This window comes from Stomoxys calcitrans, chromosome 3 (genome assembly GCF_963082655.1).
Source record: "Stomoxys calcitrans chromosome 3, idStoCalc2.1, whole genome shotgun sequence".
NCBI lineage: Eukaryota > Metazoa > Arthropoda > Insecta > Diptera > Muscidae > Stomoxys > Stomoxys calcitrans.
In genome coordinates, this window is record NC_081554.1 from 8,790,541 (window position 1) to 8,809,303 (window position 18,763).

Consider the following 18,763-nt stretch of genomic DNA (forward strand, 5'->3'; position numbering starts at 1 on the left):
GCAGCCAAACTTACAAACTTAATGAGCTTGTACTTGTCATGTATTTCATAATTTTATGATTTAACAAGTTTTTTTTTATCTTATCATCATGCTTCATGCTTTCCACCATAATCTCGGGGATGACCCTTTTGTGGGGCAAAGTAGAAAACGAATATCTTTAAATAATAGACAATTGATATGGTTTGACGTAGGCAGCATATCTTCAACTAGAACTTCGCTCGGACATTATTCATTTTCCGATCAATGGCGTTGTAGATTATGGTAGTTGCCTGCAATCACTCCTATTGAAAACGTCTACCAACTACATGTATCGTCTCTCATAGCGGATCATCGTTCCAATTTGGTTTGAAATAAATTAGTCTTTTTTATTTGTCAATTCCATAAATATAGCCACCTAATTAGCCATTGATAGGTGGCATATTAAAACCTCAGCTAATGGCAGCATTGATAGCTGCCGTATATTTTTTTCCTATGACGATTTTGTTTGATTACCACTGGTTGGACGATTATCTTATCGGAAATAGGCGTCCATAACCCCAAGCGTATAATTTGGTGGTTTTATTTGGAAATTTTTAGCAATGCGTTTTGTTTGTTTTAGTCGTGCTGAAATTTACAAGCATTCAACATGTCTTTTGACCTTCGCTTTGTGTTTTCAAGTTTTTGCCTCACCATCTTATTGGGAGCGGCTATGGCCAGTCCCTTGCCAGCTGCATTTGTAGATGCCGAAGAAGCTGCCGGGCAATTTGAGGGCGATATGGTATTGAATGAAGAACAGCTGAGCGTTTTGCAGGGAAATGCTGACATTCAAGGTCGCAATGGTATTATATCGGAGACAAGAAGATGGCCCAACAATGTAGTTCATTATAAATTGGTTGGTGATTTTGGTGAGTTTTAAATTGAAGTGAGTGAAAAAAGGCAAGAGCTGAATATCAATGTAAACTATTTAGAATGGGGTTAGTTTGATGCCGAAGGCGATAATATCAAAACTTTTATCAGTGAAGGCTTTTTAATGCGGTCAGTATTTAAGAGTATTTCAGACAGGTATAGGTATAACTTCTCACCTGAGTGGTGTCGAGCTGGGGCATGAAGTTCGGAAATGGGAAGTTCGTTTTCAGCATATACCTTTATAAGATGTTCTTGAAAAAAAAAACTTACAATTTGTGAAGACACCCTAATGTCGTGATTATTCTTTGTTAAGGACTAAGTCTTAGCCAAAAGGACTAAGTCTAAGCCAGGCTTGACCCAAAATTTCGTTCATGTTTGATGGAGTAGTGCCTTTGCAAAAGTTCTGGGATATTTTCATTTAGAAACTACGTGCTGTTCACTGCGTCTTGCCACTGATAATGAAGTTTATGATAAGGCTACATATACGCGAAGCTTTTGACATTAGTTAGGACTCTAAAATTGTGCACATCATGTACCTCACCAATTAAAATTTAGTACAGATGCATCGATTCATTGAATTCTCCGACGGTTGAGTCATCCGCTGACCTTATACGAAGTACAAGGTCCACATTTATGTTATTATTTAATAATTATATTGGGTTGCCCAAAAAGTAATTGCGGATTTTTCATATAGTCCGCGTTGACAAATTTTTTCACAGCTTGTGACTCTGTAATTGCATTCTTTCTTCTGTCAGTTATCAGCTGTTACTTTTAGCTTGCTTTAGAAAAAAAAAGTGTATATTTGATTAAAGTTCATTCTAAGTTTTATTAAAAACGCATTTACTTTTTTTAAAAAAAATTCGCAATTACTTTTTGGGCAACCCAATACATGTATAATGAATGTTAGAAAAATATATAATATATAACATTATGAATTTTTACTTGAGTTTTCATATAAAACAAGTAAAGAGGCGTTAAGTTTGGCCGGGCCGAACTTTGGATACCCACCACCACGAATATATATGTAAACCACCTTTCATCAAAATCCGGTGAAAATTGCAAACCTTATGTCCCATAGCAGTTATAACGAAATATGTTCCGATTTGGACCAAACACTAATAAGTACAAGTCATTGTTCAATTGTGTATTACCAAAATATTGGTATTTTTAGAAGCTATATCTAAAAATAAACCGATCTGAACCGCAAACAACATGGATGTTGAAAAGGCGAACATAAGTCACTGTGTCAAATTTCATTGAAATCGGATTATAAATGCTCCTTTTTTGGGGCCAAGACTTTAAATCGAGATATCGGTCTATATGGCAGCTATGTGCAAATCTTGATCGATTTAGACCAAATTTCAGAAATATGTGGAGGGGCTTAAATTAACTCTCCGTCCCAAATTTCGGCAACATCGGACAATAAATACGCCTTAAATCGAGAGATAGGTCTATATGGCAGCTATATCCAAATCTGGACTGATCTGCGCTAAATTGACGAAGAATGTCGAAGAGCCTAACACAACTCACTGTCCCAAATTTCGGCGACATCGGACAATAAATGAGTCTTTTATGGGCCCAAAACCTTAAATCGTGGGATCGGTCTATATGGCAGCTATATCCAAATCTGATCGGATCCGGGCCAAATTGAAAGAAGATGTCGTAGGGCCTAAGGCAACTTACTGTTTCAAATGTCAGCTATATCCAAATCTGATCCGATCAAGGCCAAATTTAAGAAGAATGTCGAACGGCCTAACACAACTCACTGTCCCAAAGTTCAGCAAAATCGGATAATAAATGTGGGTTTTATGGGCCTAAGACCCTAAATCGGAGGATCGGTCTATATGGAGGCTATATCAAGATATAACCCATCTTCGAACTTAACCTGCTTATGGACCAAAAAAGAAACTCTGCAAAGTTTCAGATCAATATCTCTATTTTTAAAGACTGTAGCGTGATTTCAACAGACAGACGGACGGACATGTCTAGATCGTCTTAGATTTTTACGCTGATCAAGAATATATATACTTTATAGGGTCGGAAATGGATATTCCAATGTGTTGCAAACGGAATGACAAAATGTTTATACCCCCATCCTTCGGTGGTGGGTATAAAAGGCCCAAAAAACAATTGCTGTGTAGATTGTTTCCCGTCCAAAATATTATCTGTGCAGGTATAGCGTCGTCGATGCATAATAGTTGAGTGCTCTGCACAAACTTGATTGTTGCAGGAATGGCAATAGGCCCTTGTTTTCCGTTGCCGTCCGTACTCAGAACTGCATATTTTGAGAAATCGAGGCTATTACTGAAAGGAAGTCAGCTTTTGGTATCATAACGAGACACATAGGTATTCAAGTGATAGCATGTGGAGAAGACGATGAGGCATTGGAGCATTTCCTATGTCTTTGCCCGGCTTTTGGCACTAACAGATACCGGCACTTAGGTGAGCTTACAACACCAGACATAAACCAAATTAGGGAAGTGGTATGGAGAACAATTAGGATGTATTCAGATTATCTTGGTCCAATTCGATTGTATTAAATTTTATCTTAAGCTCTTTAGACCTAAGTTCCGCAAATAAAAATTCCTTTTTATTTCATTTGTCCCAACGTTTTGTCCAAACGTTTCCGTCCGTCCGTCTGTCTGTCGAAAGCACGCTAACTTCCGAAGGAGTAAAGCTAGCCGTTTGAAATTTTGCACAAATACTTCTTATTAGTGTAGGTCGGTTGGTATTGTAAATGGGCCATATCGGTCCATGTTTTGATATAGCTGTCATATAAACCGATCATGGATCTTGACTTATTGAGCCCCTAGAGGGCAGAATTCTTGTCCGATTTGGCTGAAAGTTTACATGAGAAGTTTTATCATGACTTTCACCAACTGTGTTGAGTGTATGGTTGAAACCGGTCCATAGCTGTCATATAAACCGATCTTGGGTCTTGACTTCTTGAGCCTCTAGAATACGGAATTCTTATCCGATTTGAATGAATTTTGGCACGACGTGTTTTGTTATAATATCCAACAACTGTGCCAAGTATGGTTCAAATCGGTTCATAACTTGATATAGCTGTCATATACGTGTTTATTATAGTCTGAATCGGTCTATAGCCCGATACAGCTCCCATATAAATCGATCTCTCTATTTGACTTCTTGAGCCCAAAGGGCGCAATTCTTATTCGAATTGGCTGACATTTTACACAGGTCTACAACATATAATTTAACTGTGGTCCAAACCGGACCATATCCTGATATCGCTCTAATAGCAGAGCAGATCTTTTCTTATATCCTGTTTTGCCTAAGAAGAGATGCCGGGAAAAGAACTCGACAAATGCGATCCATGGTGGAGGGTATATAAGATTCGGCCCGGCCGAACTTAGCACGCTTTTACTTGTTTTTTATTCCTTTATGTTCTGCTCATGTGTTTCATGTCCTTGTTAATATTCTGTTTGTCTAAAAAGAGATACCACGCATAGAACTTGGCAAATGCGATCAATGGTGAAGGGTATATAAGATTCGGCCCGGCCGAACTTAGCACGCTCTTTCTTGCTAATATTTTTGTTATTGTTTTGAAATTGTCTTGATGGAATTGTTCGTCACTGATGCGGAGTAATCTGGTGATAGAACTTTTAGCGGTGTTGATTATCTGTGATTTCGGTTGTGTGCTGTGGTAATTTATGATTCTAGCAGATTCCATAGTCTTCTGGTATCAATCAAATGTTTTTGTATTAAGATATGCTATATGGTTGTCCTTTTCTATTTCAAATGTAAATTGTATTTTCTGCTTGTATTTGTTAAATGTCATATAGCTTATCTAAGTCATCCTTCTTAATTATCAATAGCGTGTCATCAACGTATTTGCACATGCATTTTATTGTGGTGTTGTTGTTATTTAAGTCATGTATAGCATTGTCAAGAAGATCGTCTAAAACTATATCAGCTATTGTAGGGGAAAGAGGGTTTCCCATAAGCATTCTAAATATCTGGTGGTATATTTCAATGTCGTAGCTAGAATAGTTGTTATCTTTAAGGCAGTAATTGAGTATTTGTAAGAATTTTGTTTTGGATACATTTGTGTGTTTTTTGATAATGTCCCATTTATTCATTATTATTTTGATGGCAAAGTTTATCGGTATATTTGTAATGAGAGAAATAATGTCAAAGGAAACAAGAATTTCATCTTGTTCGATTATTGTGACCTTGAGTCTTTGTTTCAATTCTAATCTGTAATCTGTTGATATTATATTTTGTAGAATTTTTCCGATGTATTTAGATAATTTACAGCATGGAACATTTGTGGAGATCACCGCAGCGCAGAGGTTAGCATGTCCGCTAACGACGCTGAACGCCTGGGCTCGAATCCTGGCGAGACCATCGGAAATGATATTCAACGGTGGTATTCCCCTCCTAATGCTGGCAACATTTGTGAGGTACTATGCCATGTAAAACTTCTCTCCAAAGAGGTGTCGCACTGCAGCACGCCGTTCGTACTCGGCCATAAAATAATAGGCCCCTTATCATTGAGCTTAAAATCGGACTGCAATCATTGATATGTGAGAAGTTTGCCCCTGTTTCTTAGTGGAATGTTCATGGGCAAAATTTGAATTTACATTTGTGGATGGCACTATGGGTTTGAGGTGTATGTTTGCTTTATGTATTTTGGGCAGACCGTACAGACTCGGCGCTGTCGCTGCTGAACAATGTAGTGACTTCTTCTCCCATTGATTAATTATATTAGCTTTATGAAGTTCTGTTGTTTAATTTTTGTAATTTTGTGGTTGAATCTAATCTAAATTTTCTATAAGTATCTTTATCATTCAGTAGTTTTTTGATTTTCTCCTTGTAGTCCTTTTTATACATAGCCACTGTCTTATTTCCCTTGTTTGCTTGTGTTGTTATAATATCGTTGAGTTTCTTAAGAAATATTTGAAGCCTTTCTGTGTATAGTCAAAATGAATTTCTCTTTTGGACTGTTTTTCTAGTGTCTTTTAGAGTTGGTAACCCTATTTCCTACTTTTGTTCTACATATCTCTTTGTCATTCTCTTCTGACATTTGTATGTATTCTTCGAAGTCGGTTAGAATGTGTAATGGAGAGAAGTTCTTGTTATCAACGAGGTATTGCAAACTTCTTGCCAAATGACAGTATCCACATATATTCTACTGGGAATTGTATGTTCGTTCGGTTTTCGAACCATTCGTCATTAAATATTATGCCATACTCGTTAAATTGTCTTTGATTCATCTTATTTATCTTCATCTGTTGTGTCCCACTGATCTTCTTTGAGATCTTTATTGAACTTGTTTTTTGTTTCTTAATGAATGATGTGAAGTCAGAAGTCGAAAGTATACTCATAATACCAGTTTCCAAATTAAGTATCTTGTTTTTCGTTGATTTAATATCCTCATTCGATTGTGATATCTCCAGATTTAAGATTTTCGTGTGGAATTGTTTCTCTATTGCACCTAACTTTCCTTTGATCTTGTTGCATGTGAAGAGTTGAGTTGTCATAGTTGTCATTCCGCTTGTGTGTTTTGATATGATTCCGTAATATCGAGATGTCAAAAGAAATTTAAGAACAATTAGGAAGTTTGTAAGAATCACGGAATTCCTGACTAAATTTTTTTTCGAGGATATTCTAGATCTTCATGCCATTTTAAGTCAATCTAGCCATGTCCGTCCGTCCGTCTCTCTGTCGAAAGCGCGCTAACTTTCGAAGGAGTAAAGCTAGTCGCTTGAGATTTTGTACAAATACTTTTTATGAGTGAAGGTCGGTTGGGATTGTAAATGTTTTGCCATATAAAGCGATCTTGGGTCTTGACTTCTTGAGCCTCAAGAGGGCGCAATTCTTATCCAATTGGAATGAAATTTTGCACAAAGTGTTTTGCTATGGCCTCAAACAACTGTGCTAAATTAGATTCAAATTGGTCAATAACCTGATATAGCTGCCATATAAACCGATTTGGGGTCTTTCTTGAGCCTCTAGAGGGCGCAAATCTCATCTGATTTGGAAGAAATTTTGCGAGAAGTATTTTGTCATGACTTCCAACAACTGTGCCAAGTATGGTTCAAATCGGTTCATAACCTGACGTAGTTGCCATATAAACCGATCTTGAATCTTGTCTTCTTGAGCCACTAGAGGACGCAATTCTTATCCGATTTTGCTAAGATTTTGCGTGAGGTGTTCTGTTACGATTTTCAAAGACTGTGCCAAGTACGGGTGAAATCGATGCATAACCTGATATAGCTGTCATATAAACCGATCTGGGGTCTTGCCTTCTTTAGCCTCTAGAGGGCGCAATTCCTATCCGATTAGAATGAAATTTTGCACGACGTATTTCGTTGTGATATCCAACAACTGTGCCAAGTATGGTTCAAATCGGCCCATAACCTGATATAGCTCCCATATAAACCGATCTGGGATTTTGATTTCTTGAGCCTCTATAGTGCCCAATTATTATCTGATTTGGATCAAACTTTGTACAACGGCTTCTCCCATGACCTTCAACATACGTGTCAAATATGGTTTGAATCGGTCTATAACCTAACACAGCTCCCCTATAAAACGATCTCCCTATTTTACTTTTTGAGCCCCTAAATTACGAAATTCTTATTCGATTTGGCTGAAATTCTACACAATGACTTCTACTGTGGTCTCCAACATTCATTCCATTATGGTCCGAATTGGACCATATCTTGATATAGTTCCAATAGCATAGCAATTCTTTTCTTTTATCCCTTCCTTTGTTTGCCTTAAAAGGGATACCGGGAAAAGAACTCGACAAATGCGATCCATGGTGGAGGGTATATAAGATTCGGCCCGGCCGAACTTAGCACGCTTTTACTTGTTACAGCAAAGTCCGAACAGCTTGCCGCAGTACGAGACTTCATTAGGGACAAGTTTTTACAAGGCATAGTAGCTCACAAATGTTGCCAGCATTGGGAAGGAATAACCAACGCTGGAATTTTTTTCTGATGTTTGCCAGGTTTCAAACCCAGGCGTTCAGCGTTATAGGCGGACATGTCAGCCTGTGCATAGGCTAACCTGTGGTGGTTTTGTGTATTCCACACTCACACTGTAACATAGGGCATTGTATCAAGGATAACACAGTGACCATAGTTGCCGTTTTACTGAAGAGAAATCTCCCTTATCCTCTCCAGTACTTTGTCTAGTAACAAATGAAATTTTGAAATTGAAAATTGGCCAGAGCTGCCAGCTTTCTTATAGAAATATGTTTCAATTTGATTTCTTAATCCCCTAGAATTTTGCACAGAGGATTTCGTTATGACTTCCAACATCCGTTGGAAGTATGGTCCAAATCGGTATATAATCTGATAAAGCTTCTATGACAGAAATTTGGAACGTAAAATACACAGTACAATTAAGTTAATTTCTGGAAATTTTAAGCAGAATCCCAAGGGTTTCCAAGATTGGTCTCGGTTGAACCTAGCAGATTTTCACTAGTTATAAATATGACAATCATTTATTATATGCCGCTCAAGTTAAATTTTTATAAAAAAATTATTTATCCTATTCTCTTTCAGATGCCGCCCATCGTAATGCCATTTTAGATGGCATTGCCACCTTGGAGGCCCGCACCTGTGTACGTTTCAGCGAGGCTGATGACTCTGAGACCAATTACGTGGAAATCACCTCAGAATCAGGAGGCTGCTTCAGCTCCGTAGGTTATCGGGGCAACGTGCAACAGATGAATTTGGAAGTCTATCCCTTGGGACAAGGATGCTTCCGTACCGGCACCATTCTGCATGAATTCATGCATGTTTTGGGTTTCTATCATCAGCAAAGTGATTCTAATCGTGATAATTATATTCGAGTAATTGAAGAAAATATAGTGCCGGGAAAAGAATTCAACTTTGACAAATACCACTACACATATATAACCGATTTCGATGTGGGCTATGACTATGACAGTTGTCTACATTATCGTCCAGATGCATTTTCCGTCAATGGTGAGGATACCATAGTGCCCTTCGATGAGAAGGCAAACATAGGTCAGAGGGTGACATTGAGCGAAAAGGACGTTGCAAAAATCAACATAATGTACAAGTGTCCCATTCAAGTTTGATTTAGTTCAAGCTAAAAATATTTAATGACCAAAATATTTATTATCTGCTAATATTTGCAAAGTATAAACTTTAATACTTAACTGAGATCATAAATGTGTGTTTTTGTATACACTTATCTTAAGTATTTTTTTTTTAAATCTTTATAAAACATTGATATAAAGTAATTATAGTGTTGTGGTTTTGTTTATTGGTGGAATAAAATGAAAAAATTTAGTGATTGGATTACCCATTTGATAAGATTCGCAAAACTTGTTTAATAATAGCCTCCACCATATGGTGGGGGTGTACTAATTTCGTCATTCTGTTTGTAACACCTCGACATAATCGTCCAAGATCCCATAAATTCTTGATTGTAATGACATGTCAAGATCCCATTAATTCTTGATTGTCATGATTTAATCGATCTAGCCATGTGCGTCCGTCCGTCTGTCTGTCGAAAGCACGCTTACTTTTGAAGGAATAAAGCTAGGCGCTTGAAATTTTGTACAGATACAGATACAACTGTTTCAAGCAAGGTCTAAATCGGTTGATAACCTGATATAGCAGCCATATAAACCGATCTCCCAATTTGACTTCCTGAGTCTCTGGATTATTACTCGATTTGCCTGAAATTATGCAGGTGGTGTTTTTCTATGACTTCTAACAGCCATGACAAGTACGGCCCATATCGGTCAATAACTTGATATAGCTCATATATATTTAAAAGAGTCGTTCGAAGAACTTGACAAATGCGATCCATGGTGGGTATATTAAATGGAGGGTATATTACATTCGACCCGGCCCGCTTCAACTTGTTTTGAATTATAAAGTTGCCATTATAAAGCTGTCAATGCTGGAGGTTGGTTGGGGCAAGGTGGTTATCCCTAGTGTAGTAGTAACCGGAAGCTTTAAATAAATCGATAAGAAATATATATATATATATATATATATATATATATATATATATATTGGGTTGCCCAAAAAGTAATTGCGGATTTTTTAAAAGAAAGTAAATGCATTTTTAATAAAACTTAGAAAGAACTTTATTCAAATATACTTTTTTACCCTTTTTTCTAAAGCAAGCTAAAAGTAACAGCTGATAACTGACAGAAGAAAGAATGCAATTACAGAGTCACAAGCTGTGAAAAAATTTGTCAACGCCGACTATATGAAAAATCCGCAATTACTTTTTGGGCAACCCAATATATAAATGGATTTGTGTTTGTTTGTTTGTTTGTATGTTTGTTTATGGGTTTGTAAATTTGTTTGTTCCGTATAGACTCAAAAACGGTCGAACTGATTTTCTTGAATTTTTCACAGATTATGGGGACTGAGCTGGAAGCAACAACAGGCTTTATAATTTGTTCATATCAGGTGGGGGCGGACCCTCCCCCTTATCCAAAATGTACAACTTAGAAACAAGTGAAAATGCGTTAAGTTCGGCCGGGCCGAACTTTGGATACCCACCACCTCGGGTATATATGTAAACTACCTTTCATCAAAATCCGGTGAAAATTGCATACCTCATGTCCCATAGCAGTTATATCGAAATATGTTCCGATTTGGACCAAATACTAATAAGTACAAGTCATCGCTCAATAGTGTATAACAAAATATTGGCCCTTTTAGTAGCTATATCTAAAAACAAACCGATCTGAACCATATATGACACGGATACGTCGAAAAGCCTAACATAAGTCATTGCGTAAAATTTCAGTAAAATCGGATTACAAATGCGCCTTTTATTGGAGCCAAGATTTTAAATCGAGATATCGGTTTACATGACAGCTATATCCAAATCTGAACCGATCTGGCCCAAATTGAAGATGGACGTCGAAGAGCCTAACTTAAATCACTGTCTCAAATTTCAACGACATCGGGCAATAAATGCTCCTTTTATGGGCCCAAAACCTTAAATCGAGAAATCGGTCTATACGGCAGCTATATCCAAATCTGAACCGATCTGGGCCAAATTGAAGAAAGATGTCGAAGGGCCTAAGGCAACTCACTGTCCAAAATTTCAGCAAAATCGGATAATAAATGTGACTTTTATGGGCCTAAGACCCTAAATCGGAGGATCGGTCTATATGGCAGCTATATCCAAATCTGAACCGATCAAAGCCAAATTGACGGAGAATGTTGAAGGGCCTAACACAACTCACTGTCCAAAATTTCAGCAAAATCGGATAATAAATGTGACTTTTATGAGCCTAAGACCCTTAATCGTAGGATCGGTTTATATGACAGCTATATTCAAATCTGGACCGATCTGGGCCCAATGGAAGAAGGAAGTTAAAGGGCCTAACACAACTCACTGTCTTAAATTTCAGCAAAATTGGACAATAAATGTGGCGTTTATGGGTCTAAGACCCTAAATCGGCGGATCGGTCTATATGGGGGCTATATCAAGATATAGTCCGATATAGGCCATCTTCGAACTTAACCTGCTTACAGACAAAAAAATAATCTGTGCAAAGTTTCAGCTCTATATCTTTATTTTTAAAGACTGTAACGTGATTTCAACAGACAGACGGATGGTCATGGCTAGATCGTCTTAGATTTTTACCCTGATCAAGAATATATATACTTTATAGGGTCGGAAATGGATATTTTGATGGGTTGCAAATGGAACACATCCATCCTTCGGTCGTGGGTATAAAAAGAGTCTGTGCAAAGTTTCAGCTCAATGTCCCTATTTTTAAAGACTTTTCCGCAATTTCAGGCCACCGTAACGAAGAGAATAGCATGTCCGCCTGTGACGCTGAACGCCTGGGTTGGAATCCTGGCGAGATATCAGAAAAAATTTTCAGCGATGGTTTTCCCCTCCTAATGCTGGCAACATTTGTGAGGTACTATGCCATGTAAAACTTCTCTACAAACAGATGTCGCACTGCGGCACGCCGTTCGGACTCGGCTATAAAAGGGAGGTTTAAAATTGAATCGGACTGCACTCATTGATATGTGAGAAGTTTGCCCCTGTTGCTCAATGTTCATGGGCAAAATTTGCATTTTGAGTGATTTCAACAGACAGACGCCCCAGCCCCAAAACTCCTTCGAATAGGTTTATTTGACGTTCATGACACTATGGGACTCAAATGAACGGTATTCGGGAGTAGATTGCTGATATGGTCAGGAAGTAGGAATAGGCTTTATAATTTATTTATATCGGAAGGGGGAGGATCCTCCACCGTTACCCCAAAACACCACCCAAAATCAAAAGTAGGCCGATAAGGACAATATGGGTATTAAATGAAAAGTATGCGAGAGTAGATAACGAATCTGGCCTACAGATTCATGTCGAAGTATAGGGAGGTCACCCCACCCCCACAAAAATGCCCAACATGGGCACATTAGCCAATCACGGATATATGGGACTCGATTTGTTTGTTCCGTGTAGACTGAAAAACAGCAGAACCAATTTTCTCGAAATTTTCGCAAATTGTGTAGATTGGTTTGGAAGGAAACATGGGATATGTAATTTTTCGGTATCGAAAGGGGGACGGACCCTCCCCCTGAAGCCAAAAACACAACCCAAAAATAAAAGTGGGCCGATCGGGACAATATAGGTATCAAATGAAAGGTATTGGAGAGTAGAATACGAATATGGTATTAAAAATTAAGTCTAAGTACCCATCGGGCCGCCCCAACCCCAAAACTCCTCCAAATAGACAAATTGGACGTTCATTTCAATATGGGGCTCAAAAGAAAGGTATTCGGAAGTAGATTTCAAATCTGGCATACAAGATCAGATAGGAGTATAGGGGGTCATGCCACCCCTCAAAAAATGTCAAAAACGCAACCCCTAAACTGAACTTTATTTCCGTTGTGAATAAAGATCGAATTTGTTATCTATTCCTTCAAAAGGTTCATATTTACCGGCCATGGCAAGAGGGGCTCAAATTAAAGGGATTTGGAAGTGCAGCACGAATTTGATATCCATATTTGAGTCGAAATGTCTGAGGTGCCATCCCTCCCCTAATGAAAACAATACCCTTAGCAAGAATATTACCTCCAAGAACCGATAAGGGGCAAATTCTCACACATCAATGAGTGCTATCCGATTCAAGTTTAAACTCAACCATAAGGGACATTTTTCTATACCCGAGTCCGAACGGCGACCCGCAGTGCGACACCTCTTCGGGGAAAATTTGTTAAATGACCATGCATGGCATTGTACCTCGCAAATGTCGCCAACATTAAGAGGGGATAAACACCGCTTTGTTCGATGTTCTCGCCAGGCTTCGAACGCGATAAGCGTTATAGACTAAAATGGCGCGAATTCGATAACCGCATTCGGGCGAAGTGTTCCCACCCTAAAAAGATATTCGAGAGTTAAAGAAGGCGCAGCGGAGCGGGTCCTGTTCAGCTAGTATGAGATTAAACTAAGTATGGCATGATTGTCCAAAACTTGCTGAGGACTTGGTTACACAAGAAAAGTGGTCTACCAATATAACTTTTGCATAGACAATTATCGAATATAAGGAATTCTGAGAAGATAGAATCCTTAGCTAAACACTTTTCTTTTTAGATGAAATGATTTTTTTTAGATTTTTATTTAATTATTTTCTTTTTTATTGAAAAAAGTATATTCAAAACTTAAATTTCTCAGCCCCTTTAAAGTTTGCAATTTATTCAAAATGATTTGCATTTAAAATTCATGTGCGAGTATGATTTTCATGCAACGTCATAGATTGGCAGGAAATTTTTCAATTTGTTTTAAACTCCATATTTTTCCTTTTTTTTAATGGCCATTATTGTCTCGATGTATGCAAGTATGAAAGTGGGTTACTATGGCAACGGGAATGCTCATAGTTAGCTGCTTGGATAGCCGAAGTAGAGGGATGCTGTCACCGATACCAACACACCAACACCTTTTTAGCATGTTGTCATGCTGTTTATAATCACTTCAAATAATATTGAAATTTATTTTGCAAAAAAAAAAAAAAACAAAATGTAATGCCACAGGACAAAATTAAATAAACAAAATATTTTGCTGATGATGTATTCGAATAAAAGACCATAAACAAAACAAATCATTGTCGGTACATGAAAAACACGAGTTTTTAATTGATTATATAACAATAATAATACAACAGATTTACAATAATAATAAAAAAACTGTAAATGAAAAATTGGCATAAGAAACCATGTCACAAAAGGCTACCATTTTTTTTTTAACGATAATTCTTAAAGCTTTATGCAATTAGAATGGTTATGATGAAATGACGATTTTAAATTTGAATTTTGCCAGCAAAATGCAGTGCATAGAAATTGGAAAACAAGTAAAAAGACATTAAATTACGCTGGCCAAACTTTGGATACTTTGGATATATATTTAAACCCCATTTCGTCACAATCCGGTGAAAATTGGATAACTTAAGACTCAAATTCCGCACCGACATATATCATTATTTAATTTTGTAGAACAAAATATTGGTCTTTTAGGCAGATATATCCAATTATAAACCGATCTGAACCATATTAAGGTCGGATATCGTGAAGCTCAAAAAAAAAAACACTGTTTCAAATTTAAGCGAAATCGGGTAAAAAGAAAGCTTTTATGGGCATCAGTCCCCTCATCAGCAGATCGGCCTATATGGCAGCTATATCCAAATATAGTTCGATCAGAACCATATTTAGGTCGGATGTTAGGAGGTCTTAACCTACTCACTGTTTCAAATTTCAGTGAAATCGGGTGAAATCGGAAAACTTTTATTGGCTTCAAACCCCTTATCGGCAGATCGGTCTATATGGCAGTTATATCTAAATAAAGTCCGATCTGAAACATATTTCGGTCGGGTGTCAGGAGGCTAAAAATAACTCACTGTTTAAAATTTTAGCGAAATCGACTAAAAATTTTGCTTTTAAGGACTTCGGACCGTTTATCGGCAGATCGGTCTATATGGCAGCTATATATAAATATAGTCTGATCCGTGCCATATTTGGATCGGATGTTGGGAGGCTTAAAACTGCGCACTATTCCAAATTTCAGCGAAATCGGATAAAAAATAAAGCTTTTATGGCCTTTAGACTTTCATCGGGAGATCGGTCTATATGGCAGCAATATCTAAATATAGTCCGATCTGAACCATATCTAGGTCAGATTTTGGAAGGCTTAAAATAACCCACTGTCTAAAATTTCATCGAAATCGGGTAACAAATAAAGCTTTTATGGCCTTCAGACCCTTTATCGGGAGAACGGTCTATATGGCAGCTAAATCCAAATTATGACCGATCTAATCCATATTTAGGTCAGATATCGGAGGGCTTAAAATAACCCACAGTTTTAAATTTCAGCGAAATCGGGTAATAAATAATACTTTTATTGGCTTTTTTAAAAATAAGGTTAAAAAATAAAGCTTTTATGGGCTTCAGGTCCTTCATCGGCAGATCGGTCTATATGACAGCTGTATCTAAATATAGTCCGATCTATACCATATTTGGGTCCGATGTTGGGTGATTTAAACTTGCGAACTATTCCAAATTTCAGCGAAATCGGATAAAAATAAAGCTTTTATGGCCTTCAGACCCTTTGTCGGGAGATCGGTCTATATGGCAGCTATATCTAAATATAGTCCTATCTGAACCATATACAAATCAGATGTTGGAAGGCTTAAAATAAACCACAGTTTTAAATTTCAGCGAAATCGGGTAATAAATGAAGCTTTTATGGGCGTTAGACCCTTTATCGGGAGATCGGTCTATATGACAGCTATATCTAAATATAGTTCGATCTTATCCATATTGACGTCAGATATTGGGAGGCTTAAAATAACCAACTGTTGCAAATTTCAGCGAAATCGGGTAATAAGCTTTTTTGGGCTTAAGACCCTTTATCGAGAGATCGGTCTATATGGTAAAAATTGCAAATTTTCCCCATGAACATTCCACTAAGAAACAGAGGCGAACATCTCACCTATCAAAGAGTGCAGTCCGATTCAAGTTTAAGCTCAATGATAAGGGGCCTCCTTTTTATAGCCGAGTCCGAAAGGCGTGCCGCAGTGCAACATCTCTTTGGAGAGAAGTTTTAAATGGCATATTACCTCATACATGTTGCCAGCGTTAAGAGAGGAGAGCCACCGCTGAAAATTTTTTCTGATGGTCTCGCCAGTATTCGAACCCAAGCGTTTAGCGACATAGGTGGACATGCTAACCTCTGCGCTACGGTGGCCTCCAATCATATTTGGATCAGTTGTCGGGAAGCCTTAGATTACTCACTATTTCAAATCTCAGCAAAATCGAATGAAAAATAAAGTTTTTATGGGCATTGGACCCTTTATCGGAAAATGGGTTTACATTGCAGCTATATCCAAATATGGTCCGATTTGGCCCGTTTAAGAACATAACCAGCGTGCATCATACTGCAGTACAGGGTGTTATAACTTAGTGAATTAGTTTGTAGCACCCAAAAGGAAGAGAGAATGACCCATGGATAAGTATACCGTTCGACTCAGAATCACTTTCTGATTTGATTTAGCTATGTCCGTCTGTCCGTCTGTCCATGTTAATTTGTGTACAAAATACAGGTCGCAATTTTCATCCGATCGTCTTCAAATATGATATGGGTATGTTTTTTGCATGCATTCAAAATCAGATCGAAGTTTAGGGGGTCATGCCACCCCCTAAAAACGCCATTAGAGCCATTATGACTATATGATACATGGCTGAACCGATTTTTAAAATTTTCATAGATTGTGTACGTTTGTCTGGATAGATATTGGGTGGAGGGGGACCCTCCCCTTTACCCCAAAAACGCCACCCATATCCGAAAGTGGTCCATTGGGCACAATAAGGGTATCAAATGGGAGGTATTGGAGACCAGAACACGAATATGGTATTAAAATTTGGGTTCAAGTACCCAGCAATGAGTGCTTTCCGATTCAAATTGAAACTTAATGATTCAAGCCAAGTCCGAACGGCGTCGCATGTGAGATCGCTTTGGGGAAAATGTTTAAAATGACCATGAAATGGCATTTTACTTCGCAAATGTCGCCAACATTAAGCGGGGATAAACACCGCTTTGTTCGATGTTCTCGTTCAGCGTCATAGGCTACAATGGCACGAATTCGATATGCATATTCAGGGCGAAATATCCCCACCCTAAAACGATATTAGAGAGTTAAAGAAGACGCAGCGGATGGGACGCGGTTCGGTTCTTGATCACCGTAAAAATCTAAGATGATCTGGCCATATCCGTCCGTCTATCACGCTACAGCCTTTAAAAATAGAGAAATTGAGCTGAAAGTTTGCACAGCTTCTTTTTTGTCTATAAGCAAGTTGCTTTCGAAGATGGGCTATATCGGACTATATCTTGATATAGCCCCGAAAGAGACCGATCCGCCGCTTCAAGGTCTTAGACCCATAAAAGGCGCATTAATTGTCCGATGTCGCCGAAATTTGGGTTAGCAAGTTGTGTTAGGCCCTTCGACACCTTTCTTCAATTTGGCCCAGATCGGTAAAGATTTTAATATAGGTGTCATATAGACCGATTTCTCGTTTTAAGGCTTTGGGCCCATAAAAGGCGCATTTATTGTCTGATGTCGCCGAAATTTGGGACAGTGAGATTTGTTAGGCCCTTCCACACCCTTCTTCAATTTAGCCTAGGTAGGTCCGGATTTGGATATAGCTGCCATATAAACCGATTTTTCAATTTAAGATTTTGAGCCCATAAAAGGGGCATTTATAGTTCGATGTCGCCAAAATTTGGGACAATATTTTTCTGCAACTTGGCCCAAATCGGTCCAGATTTGGATAAAGCTGCCATATAGTCCCATATTTCGATTAAAAGTTTTGGCCTCATAAAAGACACATTTATAATCCGATTTCACTGAAATTTAACACAGTGACTAATGTTAGGCTATTCGACATCCTTGTCGTATGAGGTTTAGATCGGTTTATTTTTAGATATAGCTACTAAAAAGACCAATATTTTGTTACATACCATTGAACAATGACTTGTACTAATTAGTATTTGGTCCACATCGGAACAAAATTCGATATAACTGCTATGGGGCACAAGGCATGCAATTTGTACCGGATTTTGATTAAAGGTGGTTTTCACATATACCCCAGGTGATGGGTATACAAAGTTCGGTCCGGCCGAACTTAACGCCTTTTTACTTGTTTTACTGTCAAATGCTTTTTATTAAAGCCCTTTTTGAAACCTATTTAAAGCGATTTTAAGAGATGAAGCGCCATCTATATGCTTGGACACAAGTTTTAATATCATCTGTACTGCTTTTTGACTTGTCTCAACTTTGTTGAACAGTTAAAGTCGACTTTGATTTTTCGACTTTTTTACTCAAAAAGTCGATTTATCGATTAATCGAACTTTTAGATCCCTAGGTGAGTATGGTCTAGTTCGGTCGTTGTTTTAATATAGCTGCTGCTATGCTTTTATAAATGGTGTAATGACATGACGTAATGAAGTTAATATGTATACGTGAGGTGTTGAGTATCCAAAAGCGGAACTTAATGCTTTACTTTTTTTTTTAAATTACGGTTCGAATCGGTCTATAACCTCATGTGTATGTAAAACGTAAAATTTCCCTTGAACATTTCATTAAGGAACAGGAGTTATGTCTCTCATATCAATGAGTCCAGTGCGATTCAAGCATAAGTTCAATGATAAGTTGCCTCCTTTATTATGCCGAGTCCGAACGTTGTGCCGCTTAGCGACACCACTTGGTAGAGAAGTTTTAAAATCGGAGTAAACCTCACATTTGTAGCCAGGATCTCTAAGGGGAAAACCACCGATGAAAATGTTTGCTGAAATTCACGCCGGGATTCATAGATGGACATGCTAAGCTCTGCGT

At 37.9% G+C, this 18,763-nt stretch overlaps 1 protein-coding gene across 1 annotated transcript; it reads left to right on the top strand.

Moving 5' to 3' along the window:
- Window positions 1–624: 624 nt before the first annotated feature.
- On the top strand, window positions 625–9,098 carry LOC106091985 (seminal metalloprotease 1). Its single transcript, XM_013258717.2, has 2 exons — window positions 625–884; window positions 8,427–9,098. Exons 1-2 carry the CDS (start codon window positions 626–628, stop codon window positions 8,966–8,968), a joined length of 801 nt encoding a protein of 266 aa, XP_013114171.2. The 5' UTR covers window position 625; the 3' UTR covers window positions 8,969–9,098.
- The last annotated feature ends 9,665 nt before the right edge of the window (window positions 9,099–18,763 follow it).

What these genes read in the sequence shown, in the direction of transcription:
- LOC106091985 (XM_013258717.2), top strand. Translation starts at nt 626, where the DNA reads ATGTCTTTTGACCTTCGCTTTGTGTTTTCAAGTTTTTGCCTCACCATC. An exon ending in TAAATTGGTTGGTGATTTTG is followed by an intron (nt 885 to 8,426) that starts GTGAGTTTTAAA and finishes ATTCTCTTTCAG; the next exon opens with ATGCCGCCCATCGTAATGCC.